Source organism: Stegodyphus dumicola, chromosome 6 (genome assembly GCF_044657685.1).
Source record: "Stegodyphus dumicola isolate Sdum_Otavi_A_Nest chromosome 6, ASM4465768v1".
Lineage (NCBI taxonomy): Eukaryota > Metazoa > Arthropoda > Arachnida > Araneae > Eresidae > Stegodyphus > Stegodyphus dumicola.
In genome coordinates, this window is record NC_140773.1 from 71001236 (window position 1) to 71021445 (window position 20210).

Below are 20210 nucleotides of genomic sequence, written 5' to 3' on the forward strand. Positions count from 1 at the left end.
CTTACATCTTTTAAACAAACCTCGGATCTTGAAAAAAGAAGAAGAAGCAACCAACTTAAGATTGACATTGACGATTTTAGAGGCAAATATGAGACTTAATCTAGCCGGTACTGATCATCCAGAAGCCTGCTTATTTCGCTAGTGTATTTAACTATTAGCATTGTTACCTATTTCGCTGGATTGTGTTGTATGCAAATAGTGATGGACTGTGCGATAAACAGCGTCCTGCAAAAGAGTTAATTATGTAACTCGCTTACTGCCTGACTCTTACTTTTCTTATTCCTTAAGGAAAAGACAGTGATATGCCAAAAGGTTGCGTTCATGTTTCTCAAAATTTACTCTTAAAATCTAAAGAAAACGAAAGTCAACTTTTACAATAGCTAACCTTTGCCGTAAATAAAAAATAAAATGATGTAATGGATTAATCTTTCAAAACTTGAGTGGCAACAGCTGGATTTTACATTTTTTTTTTTTTTTTTTTTTTACACGAAAAACGAAATTCGAATTTAGTTTCTGTATACGGTGGATGGTGGATAGGATACGTTTAGATGAAAAAATAATAATTTTTTTGTTTCTTTAACTTCGGTTTTCGCGGCATCTTGTTTCCTGTAGATATTCGAGAGGGTTTTTTTTAGTTCTTTTAAAGGTTTTTTTTTTTTTTTTTTTTTTTGCCGAGAAGCGAGAAAATGTATTACACTGAATACAATTTGCGTCAGCTGCTGGAAATAGCTCTTCGTGTTCCAGAAGTTGGAGCAGTTAATTTCAATATTTTATATACAATTCTCAAAGCAATTATTCAAAAACAAGGTCTGGAAGGGGTGAAGCCATATTTTAGTATCGATGTACCCTTACCAGCGCATATTGCAGGTTTAAAATCTAAATTAAACGCTGCGTATATTAAACGCTCATATTCCGATGAATCTCTACAGCCTGCTGATTCATACCGCAGTGATGATATAAGTAACGTAGATAAAGAAGATAGAGATCCAGGTATTTAATGTCACTTAATTCATATCTTGCTTCAAAATGCTTCATTTCTGCGAGTCAGCACATTTTTGGATGTGTATGTTTTTATTTATTTATAAATTTTTATCTGTGCGTGTGATATTTCATTCTTTATCAATTAGTTATCTGATGATGTGCAAAATTAGTTATCTAGGATTATATTGTTTATGAAAATTAGGACTATCTGCCTGTGGCAGGTATCCATTCATGGGAAAGATCTTTGCAAGGGAAACTAGAGTATATATTTTTTAATGTATGTAAATCTCATGCGACCATGTTGTTCAACCATTGGAAATAGTAACAGTATTCTGCTAAACGACTCTTAAGTGTTTAAGAAAATTAAATTTATAGTAATGCAGGTAAAGTGCAGAATCGCCCAATTATTTGGTGCGTAATGTTTGGCATTTTTTACAAGAGTAATAAGAATTAGATTTTTGTCAATTTCCTTTGACTTTTTAAGTGAAAATACATCGAGGTGTACATAGACAAAGTCAAGGGAGTGCGCAATGCCGAATTTGTGCAATTCTCTGATGTTTTTTTAAGTGAAAATAGGTTGATGAGCACATGGATACCGAGTTTGAGCAATTCTTAAAAGTGTGCCAAGAAGTGGGTGATTCTGAACTTTCTCCATGTATGCTTCATACTTATAATTTAGTATTGATGAAAAGTTTCGATTAAATCCTAGGGCCATTTGGTTGATCTTTGGATTATGGTAACCTGGCGATTTTTTTGGCGAAAATTTGGCGACCAACTCTGCTACAGCAACCCTTTATGTTTTTTTTCCCGCCGCCATTTTGTCTTCACGAAGTAAAGACATGTTTCTTTTCTTTTTATTTACTCAACACTTTTTCCAACAATCTATTAGCCGAATTACACTTATGCTAGAAATTTTATGTAACAAAACTGCTTAATCATGACAAATATTAACTGCAGAACTGGGAAAAGTGCACAATTGCAAACTCCTTGCGCGTTTTTCAGAATAGCACATACACATGAACCATTTAGACGTCGACTTATTTTTACTTAAAAAAACATCTCAGAATTTCACAAAAAGGGCATTGCACACACTCTTAACTTTATCCATCTACACTGCTATTTTCTCATAAATTACAAAAATTTGCACGAAAATGCAGGAAAATTTTCTTAATCTTTAAACTCGGTAAAAAGCACATATATGAAATTACCTGATCGCGAAAAAGTATATACCCTTTCCAAGGATGAACATTTCCTCGTATAAAATAAATAAAATATCCAAAAGCTTTTACTTCTAAATTATCTATTATATTATAAACGTCACCAACGAATTTATACGCAAACATTAAAAATGGTTACAAATACTTAGTGTCAAATATTTAAATTATTTCCATGCACATTTACTTCCACTGAAACGTATACCAAATTCCTACAAACATATAATTCACAAAATAACTATCATTTAATTAAAATATAATTAAATTCAAAAACACTACTTAAAATATTAATAAGCACTTACATTAAATTAATAAAAATTAGCTTATAATCCTAATTACTTTAAACTAAATCATTGCTAATAACAATTTTCCAATAATACCATATTACTTTATTTACTCCTTACATTTAGAACAATGCATAAAAATAATATCCTCAAATAATTAAAAATACTAACTTACCTAATCTTCTTCAGAATCTTGATTACATGGCGGATACACTTTTCTAATTGATTCAATAAAATTATTGAAAGATTTTTTCTGCGAATTTTCCCTCCATACTTCTTCCGCTAAATAAAAAGCAAAATTCTCTTTATCACAATGCCTTGGAATGGCGCTTTTTATAGCACTCCACGTGCCCTCTATTATATTCGTACGTGCACCTGTTTCAAGATCTTTAAAATGATATTTATGGTTCACAGCAAGATGTTGAAAACCTTCATCCTCCAAACATGCATATGATTTCCAGCAATCAGATACGATTATTGTACCCGGTAGAATATACTGTTTAATATTCTAACGGTGAGGTGCTGTTCTTAGCATCGCGAAAAAATTTGAAAAAGGTGCAAATCCCCCTCCGTGTCCTACTAACCTTTCTTCTCGTCGTGTGACGTTGGTGGGATAAACAATTAAAACTGCATAGGCCAATGGGCTGAGATTGTAGTGTTGGTGGGAACTCCTGTTCCCCCCTTTTTTTTATAGAGGGTGTGACAGACATGAAAAGACACGGAAAGAACTCAAAATGGCATCAGTCAAGTTGTTAGAAGAACAAAACTGTATATAGTGATAGTATATAGTGTATAGTATATACATAGACGTTCTTTGGGTCATTTTTGGTGTTGGCGATAATTTTCAAAATCGCACCTAGGCTGCACCATGTACTAGGATTTTACCGTCATCTTTTTTAACGAAGAGTTTTACAGATATGCGTTTGTCATATTTAAGCTAACATGCAGCAAAAAATTAAGTATTTGCATACAGAAAAAAAAAAAAAAATAGTTTTGAGTTATTTCACATTTTCTGCTTATCTGCATTCACTTTTGGCTTTACAATGAGAGTGTGAATAATCAGAAAATACCTAACATTCTTTTAAATTTAATATCTTTTTTGTTAGATCAAAAATTTAAACTGGAAGTAAACATGTAAAATATTTAAAATACCATTTGGTTTATGCTAATGCCTAACTGACTGTATATGAAAAACAATATTTTTTTTTTTTTTTGCTTTATGCAAAATATCCAGCAGTTTTATTATTTACAGTTATACTCATAGGCTGCAATCTTTCTTTAATAAATAAATAATAATAAAAAAAAAAAAAAAAAAATCTTAGTCCAGAAGAAGATTATTTTTGCATATAAGAAAAGCTCCAAAAAGTTAATGCTGTGTTCATTGTGAATAGTAAGAAAATGTGCAGCATAATTATCAAAATTAATTATAATTAAATTGTATATGGTTAAAATCACTTTAATGTGCTCTAAATTCTGTCATAGCATTTGTGCATGGGCAGTCTATCCATTTTGTTGTTTGGAATCCCGATAATGTACTTTTCAGCTTTTTATTTTCCTTTATTTCCTTTCACCTGTGTACACACTCCTGATATTGATTTTATCTATCAAATCTTTTGATATTGGATTTATTTGTAGAATATTGATTATACTTCTTAGGATACCTGTTCATATAAATAAACCAGTTCATTAAAAATCAAGGTAAAAATATATTTATAGTTGCCCCTTGGCGTAAATTGGTAATTTTTGGCAGTACATGGATACTGAGTTTGTGCAATTCTTTTATTTGTTATTTTGGCTTTGTGTAGCAGTGATTTTTGGCACACATCGACCTATTTTCACTTAAAAAATTCAGAGAATTGCACAACCTTGGCATTGTATCTTTGTCCATGTGCACATCGATCTATTTTCACTTAAAAAGTTAAAGGAGCAGCTAAGAAAAAATATATAATCTTAATAAACTACATTTTAAATCAAACAATCAAATAACATAAAAAGAGGAAATTCATCTTAGCATTACGCAAAGTCAATATCCACTTATCTTATTTAGAAATTTTTCTGTCTTCAGTCAAACAAAATTCCTTAACAACATCCAGAAACTTCCTAAAATTATCTAAACTAGAATCTGTATACTGGCCTCACCACATAAGTTCACAAAAATAAGAGTAAAAAAAAAATCCTCCATATTGCCGGTATCCTCCGTTGTTCGAACATATGCATTTTCTTCCAACAAACAGGAAACTTATAATGGCTACTAAGTAAACCTTTATTTAAACACCAGTGAATTAATGCTGTTTTCCCCTTTCGTTCCAAATTGTGCAGAAACTTCAAATTAATCTTACCACATTCAGCCATTTTACCATCTTAACCACAAAACAGCAACATACTTCCTAACCAACACACATAACAAGCCATTAGAAATCTTTTCCCATCATTCAAATTCATCGCAATCATGCAACTACTTATTTCATAATAGGATTTTCATAACATTTATTTACTCAGGTTACCAAAAATGAAATAATTTCCTGTTAATAAAAAAAGCATTTGTGGTACAAGGGCAATTCGTGGTAATACATTTTATTTCTTTTAATTATTACATGCTTCACCCTTAGGCACTACACGGAAAGGGAGGGATGCCCTGTGGAGGTCTTTTTAAGGGAAACTGGCTTGTATCCACGTTACACACGGGGAAAACCATGAAAATGCCCATGCAGCCAGCCCGTTCGCTGGGACTCGAACCCCGGACCGAACTACCAGTGTTCAGAGTCTTTTACCGCTCATGTGGTGGGCCCATGTGGTAATACATTCAAAATTGAATATTTATCATGCGCAGGGTTGCCTGAATAATTGTTGTATATGTGGTTATCAGAGTTTGGTGTATTCTGAAGCTTTGCCAGTTCCTATTAAGATGGTTACAATAATAAGTAAGTACCATATATTTAATTTTCTATGATACATAGTTCAGCAAAATGAAGCTTGTATTATTCAGGTTGCTGAACTATGTATAAAGAATGTATTGAGGGTGCTGAACTATGTACTCTTAAGTCAGTTTTTATTCTTTTAGAATAACATCACAATGCAGCTGAAAATTTTCTTGGAAAATTCTGGTTCTTCATATTTCAAGGTTGGCAGCTATGATATAGTAGGGAAATAAGAAATAAATTAATCTATCACTACAGGTTAAACCAGCATGAAAAGTAAAATGAGAAATATAAAAGGAATTAAACTGAGCTGTCCCCCAAATCTCCAATAGAACTGGGTATGCATTAAATGTTATATTAAGCATGTGGAACTGAATGAAAGGAAATATATATATATATATATATATATATATGTGAAAAAATTTTAAATCATCTCTTCAGCAAATAAGTGTTGCAGTTTTCACAAACAAAAGTAAAGTAACAATTATGCTTCTTCAAATATGAAGTTCTACTTCATAATTATTTACGAAATCAGAAATACTCTCATGTGTAAATATTTTTTTTAGAAGAGATGCTTAACATTTATAAAAAAGAAGAAGCTGTTAGATGGCAGATTCTGAAACTGGTTAAAAGAATGGGAACTATTGAAGATGAAATAACTGAGGCAAGCTATGAAAAATTTTTAGTAGTGTGTTTTATATAAATGCTGAAGATCATATGACTATGTGAAAGATCTGTTGTATTGATTAGTTTAACTGATAATTAAACTTAAATAATTGGTAAAGTAATTAACAAATTGGGGCATTCTTTTTGCATTGGAAATGGGAAATCTTTAAAAAAATATCAAAAGCATATCATTGAATGCAATTTAAAACAACTGATAGAAAGCTGTCTTTTCATTCATGTTAAAATTTCATTTACATTATATGATAATATTATTTTTTTTTTCCACTGCAGAGATTTTAAAACTTTTTTGTATTGTAATTAACAAGAGATGTATAACATTAAGAAATTTGATAATTTACAAATTCTTCCATTTGATGTTAATTTCAAATAAAAAGTCTGTGCATTTCGAGACACAAAGAAAATGATCTCTTTTTCAGGAGCAAAAATCTTTATTGAAGTTCTTAATGATAGATCCACTAAGTATTTTTAGCCATAATAGTAGTTTAAAAACTGAAACTAGTATTTATTATAAAGATGTGTAGCTTATGATTATCAAGCAAATAAAAAAAATCACTCTATAGTGGTATTTTTTTTATAAGCTTTGTATCATACTGTTAAAAATGTCGTGCATAGATAAATGGTTTTAGTGCAATTATATATGCGAAATTGTTGTATTTTTCTGTGTTATGTAACATGAAAAATCTAGACAGAGGAGCTATCCAGGAAAAGTAAGAATACAGAGGCAGGTCTCTTTAGTAGATGAATATCTTGGTAATTTGATGCTGGCAATGGTTTTGGCAACTAAAATTTAATGACATTTTGGTCCGGTCCCTGTAATCACTGTAATAGGTACTTTAATTGAATAAATGTAATTGATCACTATACAGTGCATCCGTAAAGTCAGGGTGCACTTTTGATCTGTCACAGGAGAGCAATAAAACAAGATATAAATGTGAAATCTTCACCAAACAAAAGGAAAACTGTCCAAGTTTCCATAGTATGATGTGTAAGCATGTGCGCACACAGGTGAATTCAGTGTGTTCTATAGCTTGCCCAGTTCGAATCCATGACCGAAGTGCAATGTGAATATCATCGTGTGTACAATGAACTGCCACCTCATAGGAATAACATTCATTGGTGGGATAAGCAATTGAAGGATACAGGTAGTTTGTTGGACAAACCCCATTTTGCCATCGATCAGTGACGAGTCTGTAGAGACTATATGGAAGAGTTACCTAAGAAGCCCTGGTTAATCTTTGGATTATGGTAACTTGGCGATTTTTTGGCAACTAACCCTGCTACAGCAACGTGCTAGTTTTATTTTGGACGCCATTTTGTTTTCACGAAGTAAAGGCATGTTTTTTTTTTTTTTTTTTTACTCAACATTTTTTCCAACAATCTGCTAGCCGAATTACGCTTATACTAGAACTTTTATGAAACAAAAATGCTTAATCATGATGAAGATTAGGTGCGAAATTGGGAGAAAGTGCAGAATTGCAAACTGCTTGCCACGTTTTTAAGAATTGCACATACACAGTATCATCCATGTACACGTCGACCTATTTTCACTTAAAAAAAAATCCCAGAATTGCACAAAAATGGCATTGCGCACACTCTTGACTTTATCCATGTACATTGCTAAAGTCCTAGCTAGTAACCTTTATCGCCTTACCAAAATGTCGCCAAACTACCTGTTACCATATTCCAAAGATTAGCCAAAATCCTTACAGCAGCATCATATATGCATCATGAGATCGACAATGATAACCGATTTCTGCAAATGATTGTGTTTAGCAATGAGGTGACATTCTATGTTAATGGACATGTTCATTGTGATAACATCCAAATATGGGCTACTGAAAATCCTCATGCCTACTTAGAGTACGAACGTAACAACCCTAAAGTGAACATGTTATGTGGCCTGATGCATGATAAAGTGATAGGACTATTTTTCTGCGGAGTAGACTGTGACGGCATGGATGGAGCCTACATTGACCTGCACTGAATAGGTATAAAACTTTAAGAGATTTTCTCTTGTTTGGTGAAGATTTCCCATTTCTATCTTGTTTTGTTGCTTTCCTGTGACCGAACAAAAGTGCACCATAACTTTATGAACGCACTGTGTTAGCCGTAATCATGATATGACCATCATATTGCATTCCAGTAATTTCAAAAAGCAGAAAGTACCAGAAATATCTCAGTGATCAGGTGAAAAGTATATAACAGACATGGCCAAACTGCGGCTGACAAGCTACTTGCGATCCTTTGCCATCTAAAATGTGACTGATTTTGAATAAATATAATTTAATGTTTTAATACAAATGGAATTTGAAATAGAAATCATGCATTGCCATGTTTCTTTATTAATTGCTAATTTAATTTCTGGTATTATATTTGTAAAAATTTAATAGATTTCAAACAGTCCACTGCTGGCTTATCGGCTGAGCAACAAATATGTAAAATTACAAATAATTCCATTTCTGGTGTATAAATAATTCCAAACATTACTATTTCAGTTAGGATGCTTTTTGAACAGGTAATGGTCATTGGAATACACTAATACATTATAAGTACTAATAAGTTAATCTAAAACTCAATGTTAATATTTTTACTTAATTATTCTCCCTAATATTACTCTCAAGTTAATGTTACTTCAGGCAGTATCTGCTTATATTCCTGTGTAATTCCATTGTTCACATCAGCTGTGATCCACCTGAAAGATTTGCTATTCATTGTAGGGTACTACTTTTATTCAGTCCTTGAATGGCGTGAGTAACTGATAAAGAAACCTGTTTCACTGTGCAGTTTATATAGAGCCCTTTTGGGAACTACACTGATATGCGCCCTTGAGTCGGCAAATTTCTCGACAAACATTTTAGGTGAGAAACTCCACATTGCCATATTGCTATCTAAATTTTTTGCCTACATTTCGAACTTTAAGCCTAAAATGTCTCCAAAAACACTGTTTTCGCGAATGCAAAAACCACGTTTTGAACACACAATTTAAGCTAAAAATCCAAAACAAAAACAAAAAATTTAGATAGAAAAATTGTAAAATTTCTAACCAAAATTATTTGACAAGAGTCCTTGTACACAGCGATATGTTTTAACTTAAAAAAACATCTACGAATGGCACAATCTAGGCAATGAACGAATCTACGAACTACGCACACCTTGCTTTAATAAATTAACATAACAACAATAAATTTCAAAGAATACCATGTACACAGCATCCTGTTTCAACTTAAAAAAACATCTACGAATTGCACAATTTAGGCAACAAACGAATCTACAAACTACGCACACCTCACTTTAATGAATTAACATAACAACAATAAATTTCAAAGAATATACCATGTACACAGCGTCCTGTTTCAACTTTAAAAAACGTCTACAAATTGCACAATTTAGACAGTATGCACTAATCAACAAAATAACTAAAATAAATTTCAAACAATTCAAAAATACAACAATAACGACAGAAATGCATACTAAAAAAACAATGAACATAACATTCTACAAAATAAGAACAAGAATAAAATAAAATGCACTTACCATGAATTAATGCTTTTTAGAACAGCAGAAATACCAATTTCATACCGCCTTTAACATGCCGCCACGTAATCACTATTGTGTTTATGTGACAGCCAGACACACTATCCAGAAAATTCATACTGTGGTTCACAAATAAATAAAAAATAATCACAAATCCCTAGTTCTATCATGCACAGCCAGTAAAAATAATCTCCCAGACCCTCTTTCCACACCTCCAAATACCCACTGCCCCTCAACAGGATGGCCACGATGATATTTCCTTTTGCCGAATTTCAACAACTTTCAACATTTTATCTTTCTCCCTAGCTTCTCAAACACAAAGCATGATGTGAACCAACGAACTCCAGCGAAAGATTTTTCAACGTCAACAGGGTTGCCATACAACACGCAATCGCACCAAAAACCAGCGCAGAACACATATTGCCACATTTGGTGAAATTAGGGCATATATCAGAGTTGTACCCTCTTTTGAATCTGTGGAAGAATTTTACAAGGATTTTATATTTGATGGAGCTTCAGCTTCTTAATTATAATTGTCTCAATTTTGCTGCAGATCTCCTTCAAAATTAATTTCCTGTCCCTAAGCAAGTCAGGCATTTTTATGCAACTGCTTCACAGATTTTGCAACTATTTACAATAATATGAATTATGAACACATTACCTAAGTGAAACGCTTTCATAATAATTCCTTGTTAATTCTAGACAGAGGCAATTCTAGGCTCCATGATAATTCTAGGCATCATAATTTATTTCACCAATGGTTGTGCATGCTAAAATATTTGGAGTCATGGGAAGATCATTATTTTCACAACAATTTAAATTTTAGTCAAAATGATCAACAGAACACAAACATCTCTCTTCTCCAAAGTTTCTGTCAAAATTGGCATATAAAATCACTTTAGCTTGTGATATTTTCTTGTATTTTTCAATTTCTTGTTTGATTACCGTCTTTCTTTCTACCTCGCACTAGGTTAGAGTTGCTGGTAAATATCACACTAGGCTAGAGGCATTTTGCTGCCCGGCATATCTAAAATTTTTCACTCTTTAGTTCTGCTGCTCTGCAGCTGCACCAGTTACCCCAGCTCTGATGCCAGCATTACACTTCTTTTAATCTGTTGATATTTTTTATCTTCCTAATTTTCAACCATCATGTACCTCTTGCACATCCTTCATGGAAGCTTAGTAGCCAAATGAAAAGTTGCACAATCATTCACTGCTTGATCACTACAATTTTCGGGCAATAATGTGAAATTTTGTTCCCGTAAATGTTTATTTTTAAAGTCTTATCTTTTATTTTGTAAAGTACCCTACCTAAAGTACTGTATTTGAGATTTATTTTCTGTAATGTAACCCAATGGAAAGTTGTACTTTGTAACTGTCAGACTGACAAAAATTTATTTTAAACTTTCTCCTGAGTTATTTTATTTAGAAATTCAAGACAAGACAGTTTTTTGTGCCATAGTCATTTGCCCACCATTATGAGTCTAACAGTTAGAATATGGTGGATCCGTTCACTGATTTCACAAGAGCTTAGGAACTAAATTATTAGACGTCTGCCTTGTTTGAAAGAACTCTCTATGTTGGTCCTTGTTAACTGTGTGGAGAAACAAAAACTACTTTATACCACTAGACAACACACTTTATACCACTAGAGCCGAGACCGTCAAAGTACAGATTTCAGCCAGTACAATAAACAACTTCAGGAGCAGAGGGGAACATGCTAGAGAAAGGCGAAACATTAAAGCTAATTCTCATCTGAGTACCTGGGAAATTATTTCTAATTGGAAGATATAATCTATGTTGTTTTCTCTGAACCATAGGTAATTTTATTGTTTGAAAGAGAAAAGTACTGAAGTTTTTAAAATCATGTGAAGACTTCAGAAATTTTCAGATTTATATTTTGCTGTAAAAAAACTTAGAAATGATGACATGAGTTTCAAATTAGGTTTATTACCCACAGCTGAACATTATACCATTAATATTATTAATATCAGTGTCTAGTTCTCTCTTGTACTAGATTGAATATTAGTTTATCTGTAGTACTCTCACATCCCCGTATTTGGAGTAGGACTTGTCTTTGTTATGAGCAACATCAATGGCAGATTCCACCTATTTCTTTAATATGACATCCCTGATCTATGAATGAGATTTGAATCCAAGATTTGCTGACAAGTATGTGCTTTGTGCCACAAAACCTAATTGTCAATCTCTCCTAATGTCTACTTAAATATTAAATCAGCTGGTGCATACCTATTATCATTATCTTGAGGGTGAAACAAAAAACACACTGATGTGATGATTTCTCTGAAGGTTTTGAAAAACAAAGTTTGCGAAAGGAAATTAACAAATTGTACTGACCTCTTCAGTGAGCTGTGACTAAGTTTGAGTGATCATATATGAAAAGAGGGTAAAAGCATATTTATGGGTACCCCTTGGCAAAAATTGCGATTTTTGGTGGTGCATGGATACCAAGTTTGTGCAATTCTTTGACTTGTTATTTTGGCTTTGTTTTTAGTGCCAAAAATCACCGCTACAGAAAGACAAAATAACAAGTCAAAGAATTGCACAAACTCGGTATCCATGTACACATTGACCTATTTTCACTTAAAAAAAATCACAGAATTGTACAAACTAGGCATTGTGTACTCTTTTGACTTTATCCATGTACAAATCAACCTATTTTCTCTTTAAAAAGCATCAGAGAATTGCACAAACTTGGCATTGTGCACTCCATTGACTTTGTCCGTGTATACATCGATATATTTTCACTTAAAAAAGTTAAAAGGAGCACCCAATTCTAGGTAAAAGTATATTTATGGAACATTCAAACTACTCAAATTACCATAAATGAAACAACAACTTGGCGATAAATGAAACCACAACTTCACGGTAATACAAGAGGTATCCTTCAGTCTACTCTAACTGTAAAGACTTTCAAAAACACTTTTATTTCATATACAAGTTATATGTAGCATTTGAGGATTAACATATCGAAAAAATAATAGAATAAAATCATTCAGTTGGTGAAAGCTTTACAATTGCTCATTATGTGATTTGCTTTTGAATTTTGAATTTTCATGAATTATTATTTTTTTTCTGGTTTTGTTATTGTATGCTACCAAACATAATGATAGTCAGATTTTTTTAAATATCTGCTAATAATGTTTTTTGTTAACAGTTTACAATAGCTAAGACAACTCTTTCCTTCAATTTCTGAAATACGACATTTTGATTATTGATTATTAAAGAAATATTCCATGTTTAATTTTTTCCCCTCTGTACATGCAGATTTATTGTTTCATTTTGAAAACTGTTTTGGAATGGCTTCTTGCCATTTGCATTCTGCACTAAAAATTAAGATCTCTTTAAAATTCTTTCATTAATCAAAACTTTCATAACAGTCTGCATATCAATGCTCATCACTTAATCCATTAATTTCAGAGACTTTTTTCCTGTGTTGATATTTTATCTTTATTTACATAGAAATTTAATTATTGCATCTGCAATTTATATACGACTCCTGAGTTTTCAAGAGAAGCACTTTAAAAAATTTAGCTAGTTTTCATTTTTGCATTTGATTCTTTTATCAGGATAGTGTGCTTTGAGAAAATTTTTAACGAGACAATATGAAATAAACTACAAGCTATTTATTTTTATACTGCCTAATTATTAGAAAATATTAAAGTAAATATCTGGTAGTTTATATAATATTGCCTTGTTAAAAATTTTGTGCTTAAAATGTTATTACCACAGACTATCCCTCTTAGACAAAAGATGTTAACATTCTATTTCGCAGTACAGTATAAAGTCCATAATCCGGACTTGTCGGGACTTCGGTGATTCCGGATTATAGATCATCAATTTAAATCTGGTAAGATGGCATGCAGAAGTTATACTATTAAAAATATGAAACCGTACTTTATGAAATAAAAAGCAATTATAATCTAAAGAGTATTAAATTTTACAAAAAAAAAAAAAGGCTTAATATTTATTTGTTTACTTCATTTAAAATTTCAGCACGCACATGCATAAAGCATATGCGCGCAATGTATGTGCATTCTTTACATGCATGCGTAATGTATGTGCATTCTCTACACGCATGCATAAAGTTTGTGGCTTTGAGGTGCGGATTATAGATCATTCTTGATAATGGGCGTCCGGATTACAGACTTTGTGCTGTATATAACAATTTTTATATTTTTGGTTATTAAATATATTTGGTACTTTTCTGTTATTAGGACCAGATTCAGAAATGTATGTATATATGCATGTATATGTTCGTGCATGCATATGTGTATGTGTGTATATATGTATGTATGTGCATACACATACATGTTGTACATGTACACATACATATACACATGCATACATATGTACATTTCTGAATCCAATCCCATTAACAGGAGATTACCATATTTTTTATATCAAAATTATTACTATGGTTATGATTTCTTTCAATTCATGATTCAAACACACACACACATATCTATAAATACATATATTTGAATTCAGGAATGTTCGAGAGCCGCATCTAGATTTTCTAAAAGCCATAAGTTCATATTTACATCATTATACAAGTTGTGGAGGAGGTTTTAAATAGAAAGAAATCCCTGATAACTTTGTAAAAAGAGTCTAAACTAATTAATTACTTCCTTTTGGACACTGAATAGTTTTAATTTACCATATTTCATATACTATATACAGTCAAAAGTCGTTAATTTGGACACCCATAATCCGCACCTCAAAGCTAAAAACTTTCTGCGCATGTGCCGCGTTGACACATGTGCATAGGCGTTTAGGCGTGCGCATAAGACCTCTTACGACTGCGCATTTGCGCGTGCGCAAGCGCAGAATACGTTTTCGCGTGCGCGTTTTATGTATAACGGACGGTATAAGCTAAAATTATCTAATTATCTATTTCAGTTAATGTTGATGATTGTTTCTTAATTTTTGAATTGGATCCGGCTTATTATTTTTTGCAGACTGTAAGAGCAATGCTATAAAAGTAAACTTGAACTTTCGATTATGTCAAATAGAATTTCCGATTCTGGAGCTCCCAAAGGATCGTACAAAACGAAAGTATGTTTCGATGTCCATGAAACAAAAAGTGGAATTGCTGCAAAAACTGGATAAAGACATGAAGAATGTGACAGAGAGGTTAGTGAAAACGAAAAAATTTCGATTGACAAGTTAGTCGGTATTCTCGGCACAGCAATTAACGGGTCTTGAACAGCGGAACTTTGTAACTGAACAAAAAATTATACTGAACAAAATATTGTCTGTTTATAGAATTAAAGAGAAAATATTATCACATAAAATGAAATAACTTAAACAACTTACATTGAAAGAAATGTTTAATAAAGTAAACAAATAAATATTAAGCTTTTTTTTGTAAATTTTGATACCCTTTAGATCATAATTGTTCTTTATTTCATAAATTACGGTTTCATATTTTTAATTTTAGAATTTCTGCATGCCATCTTACGCGATTTAAACTAATGATTTATAATCCGGAAAAATCGATAATCCGGAATCGCCGAAGTCCCGCCGAGTCCGGATTAATGACTTTTGACTGTATATTATATGCATGAGCCGCACAACTTGCCTGTGAAAGCCGTATCAGGCTCGCGAGCCGCACTAGGGCCACCCCTGTTATATATTGTGGCAGTTAATTAAAGGCATATCTTTCTTGTGGAATTTAAGTTTTAGTGAAGCACTGGAACTTCTGCACTGAATATAATAAGAACTGTAGAAAATTTATAAAATGCTTCTAATTCTATTTGTGTTGAGTTTGTTAATAAGAAAAAGTAGTAAGTTTACTTACTTATAGGTGCCTTCTCATATTTAGTATTATTAAGGTATTGGATCATATGTATCTAGTAAATTACAATCTATAAGAGACAGAGAAGTGAAATAAGTATACACTGAATTATATTGCTGAGAAAATATTTTTTCCGAAAATACAAAAATTTATCATCTGATAAAAAATGTGATCCATTTAAGCTTATTCAAGATGTATTTGTGTACCTTTTTGTGTGTACATTGTGTGTGTGTGAAAATTTTTTACTTATTGAATTATTACTTTTAATTTTTACAAATGAGGAAAAATACTTTTTACCGTGTATATTAAAAATAATAAAGGAATTCAGTATATATATTCATTATATATATTCAATGTATATTCAGTATTACTTTCCTTTAACTTGTAGTTGCATGTGCTGATTTCTCAAATGGTGGATGAGCTAGCAGATATGGTAAGTAAAGGTGTGCTTTTTTAAATGTTTGGAATATATTTTCTGTAATTGGTCTTGTTCACTTGCTTTTGTAATTGCTTTTTAAAATATTGAATTATGAAATTGGAAAAAATAATAATTTCTTTTGTTTTTGGTTAAATGTATGAAATTATTGAACTCTGGTAATTTTTATCCAGGTTTGGTTCTGATGAAATGGATTGTTGCACAGAAATTTTTGCACATTTTTGCAATGTTTGAGATAATTATGAGCCTATATAAGTCCATAGGGACAGCTCTCATACAGCCTTGTATGACTGCTGTAATAAGCCTGTCTGTTTACATATTTTAGTTGAAAAGTACCTCAAATAGTTAGTTTAGGTTTAAATATGAAAAAATAAAATTATGTGGATTTTATTAAACATAGAAAACAATATCCATTTACTTGTATAAGCCATCTTGTAAGTTACATACCCGACCTTTTACCATGAAATTAAAATATATAGTCTTGACTGTTTTTGATATATTTAATATTTGTTATATGAATTAGTAAACAGTATTATTTAAATACTTCTACTTCCATAAAAATTATTTGGTCTAGTCTCTAGAATTTCTTTTTTAAATAATCATAAAATAAAATAATTCTGCTCAGTGCCTGCCCTAAATTCTAAAAATTTTGCCTTCCCTAAATTTTGTTGCTCAGTGCTTCATTAACTTTTAAACATTCTACCATGTTGGCTCTGGCACCAGCCTTGACCTTACATCATTTTATAGTTATTCTCAATGCTTGTATTATCAAATAAATAACACTACTAGTTTCTTCTATGCATTCTAAATGTATGCAGTTTTTTAAAGTAACATTGTCTTTAAATAAATCTCAAAATCCTAAAACAAACAGGATATTTATTGAGGAAGAAATTGATTACATAAAGAGAAAGAAAGTTGTTCTTTTAAGGTATATTGTTGAAACATTAGCCAATTAGAAGATGAAAAAGAGACAACTGAGTGCATTGATTTGTGTATTGAAGCAAGTGAACTTAAAAGATACTGAAAAGAAAAAAAAAAAAAAAAAAAAAAAAAAAACCTTATTAGCTAAAATATCTGAAAAATTTTCATAGATTAGCAATGCTTATTTTAACATATGTTTAAAAAAATTAATTGGAGCCAGTTTAATAGTAAGTCATTAATGACCAAGGGTATCTAACTACCTAATTTAATTACTATTTGTAACTCCCTAAACATTAAGGCAAATTATCGCTTTTCCTTATCCTTAATGTGAACGCAAGATGCAGCACAAAAATATAAAAATTAAGCTAAAGATTTATTCCTCACAACTAGTGAGATTTTAAAATCCAAAACAACTTATAACTTCTGGTGTATGTTTGCTTTTTGGAATTTTACGATTTATTAACTCAGTTACAACTCCATTAACTTTATGTGAAGCTACAACCCTAAGTGTGTCTGATAGAGAAAGTATGACTAACTTTTGCCACTTATCAACCATTTAAAATGTCAGATATTCAAATGTGTTGTGGTCAATGTCTTTCTTCAATACTAGCACCGAAAAACGATTTAGAAGATGTTGCTCTTTCTTTTTTCTGCTTGTTCAGTAAGCAACCAACAACCAAGCTTTTACTACAATTCATGCTGATTATGATTTCATTTCACATTTAACATTTGGCACTTGATTTAAAATCAGTATAAAACTTCTGGTTGAGCAAGTTTATCACAAAATGAAGTTAACAATAACAGGTTTAAATTAGACAACTTGCTGTTTCTCTTGAGAAGGAACAGCAGTGTCACAAGGCCGGTGGAAGTGATCAGGAAAAAAAATTCGTTCTTTGCTTCTTCTTGAAACTTTGCAGGTTTCCTTAATGTAGAAAAGGGCTTTTGTCTGAAAAATGCCAAGAGAGTAAGATGTCTTTCCACTTCTGTAATAATGCTGTAATGTCAATTATTTTAATTAACCGAGAAAGCCTGCATTAAGTTTTTAAATATAAATAAAGAAAGACAAATGGTCTTAGTTTTTCTATAACGGAAGCTCGGCAACATTACAGAGGCATGAAAGAAAGAATTAACATTAAGCTAACTATTAGTAAAACTTCAATAAAATGTGCTAATCTTCATTATGTAAGACTATTGTAAGTGAAAATAAAAATGTTTCAAGAATTTTTTTATTTAATTTATTTGATACTTGATAAAGTTTTTGAAGTTTATTTTGTACTCAAATTTGTTTTATAATTATGTTTAATAATAATAATATACCCTTAGGATGCATTATTAAAATGTGCTAATCTTTATAATGTGTGGGAGTACTGTATGTGTAAAATATTTTTTGCTTAATATTAATTACTTCATAAAATTTGTTAAGTTGATTTTATACTCAGATTTGTTTTATAATTTTGTTCAATAATAATAATAAAACAAACTTAATTTGAAAGTTATTGAGGGACCAATTGATCAGCACATGTACATTGCGCAAAAAATAAAAAAAGGACAGTTCAATATCTCTTGTTCTACAGGCCCTATTGACGAAATTCAACCTGCATTTTTCATGTCTCAAAAGCATGACATAGGATATGTATTAGATTTATATATAACATTGTTCTTATGTAGGTATTTTGATACAAAATCAAACTTTTTCTGAAATGGCATGCCAATTTTTTTCCATATTTTGATTCTACGACTCAAATTATGCCAAACTGCCAAGTTTTGTAAAAATTGCACAATTAGTTTTTAAAAATTAGCTCTCAAAATTTTAGTTTCTCAGTGTTAATTGAATTTGATATATGTTTATTAATATTTCTTTTTATTATTAAACTTACTCGATTCCTTCTTCCAGAATTTGAAATTTTGGCTTAATCCAAATACGAGGGCCATCCAGGAAGTAGATTACGTTTCCGTCTGTGTCCGTTAGGGGCGGGGCTAGCGCGGCCATCTTGGGGTCAGAGCGTTGCGCAGCTCAGTCTGCATCTAGCCGTGCTAGTGAGAGGTTCGTGCTGTGCTCCGTTCAGATACTGTGACGGTTTGAAATGTCTGCGTTAATTGAAAATCCCGCGAGCTGCGGGGTGCGCTCAGTAATAAGGTTTCTGACTGCAAAAAACTGGAGGAAATTGGTTTATTGTAGTGCCTCCTGGAAAGAGGCACTACAATAAACTCTCAAAGGTATTGCCAAACTCTCCAAAAACTCAGAAGAGCAATTCAAAACAAGCGCAGAGAAATGTTGAGCTCTAAGATCTTGTTGATTCACGACAACGCCCGGCCCCACACGGCAAATGTCACTCGTAAAGTTCTTGAAACTTTTAAGTGGGAGTTGTTTCCTCATCCGCCGTACAGTCCCGACCTGGCACCGAGCGACTTCCACCTATTCCCAGCAATGAAGAAGTGGCTGGCTATGCAGCGTTTTGATGACGACGCACTGCTGCAAGAAGAGGTAACGAAGTGGTTGAAGGCGCAGGCGGGCGAATTTTTCGACGAAGGAATTTCCAAGCTCGTACATCGCTACGATAAATGCCTTAATTTGTATGGTGACTATGTAGAAAAGTAGTATTTGAGTGTGGCTTTCATCTGTATATAATAAAATTTGTTTCCTATACTTTGTTTATTTTTTTATTTCAAAACGTAATCTACTTTCTGGATAGCCCTCGTATAATTCGCACATTTTTTATCATTTATTTTTAAAATTTGTATTTAAAAATATTTTTCCAACAAATTTTTGTATTATAACCTATAGAATGTTTAACATTGTTTAAAAGTAGATGTATTTCTAGGCACACCTGCAAAAAATCAGAGTTTTTTTATTCAAAATTTCTAAGATATACAAGAATTTGCATATTGGAGCATTTTGAAATTTGGCAACTTTTTTTTGAGCAAGAATAACACCAAATGTTATATACGCACTTTGTTAAAGTTATTTGAAAGTATGAACAATGACTTTTTTCCCACATGTCTGCAATGAAAAGGAAAATGGGTAGCTATAAATTAAGTAGTTCGCCAAGTAAATTATTCTTGCCAAAAAACTGAAAAAAAATCCGCCAAGATAAATTTTTGAATTTTTCCATAAATTTCGCACCAAATTTTACAGAATTTTACATTTAGGCATAATTTGAGTCGTAGAATCAAAATCTGGAGGGGGGGGGAATTGCATGTCATTTCGGAAAAAAAAACCGATTTTGTGTCAAAATACCTATGTTGGAATGATGCTCTATATAAATCTAATATACATCCTAAGTCGTGCTTTCGAGACATGAAAAACACCATTTGAATTTTGTCAATTGGCTCAGTAGAAGTTATGGAACTGTCCCATTTTTTCCCCTTTTTTTTTCACAGTGTACCATGAAATGAAAACATGCATGCATACAG

The 20210-nt window shown here is 31.8% G+C and overlaps 1 protein-coding gene across 9 annotated transcripts in view; it reads left to right on the forward strand.

Moving 5' to 3' along the window:
* Positions 1 to 479: 479 nt before the first annotated feature.
* Positions 480 to 20210, forward strand: part of LOC118193729 (uncharacterized) — a 209490-nt gene continuing 189759 nt past the window's right edge. For 4 of the 9 annotated variants that reach the window (XM_085818507.1, XM_085818508.1, XM_085818511.1 and 1 more), the window contains exons 1-3: positions 481 to 990; positions 5964 to 6061; positions 15828 to 15872. In XM_085818507.1, the coding sequence (XP_085674633.1) occupies positions 687 to 990; positions 5964 to 6061; positions 15828 to 15872 (447 nt within the window). In that variant the 5' untranslated portion in view covers positions 481 to 686. Of the gene's footprint in view, positions 1064 to 5963; positions 6062 to 15827; positions 15873 to 20210 lie in introns of all 9 variants that reach the window. The other 5 variants (XM_085818509.1, XM_085818513.1, XM_035364855.2 and 2 more) reach the window with 3 other exon arrangements.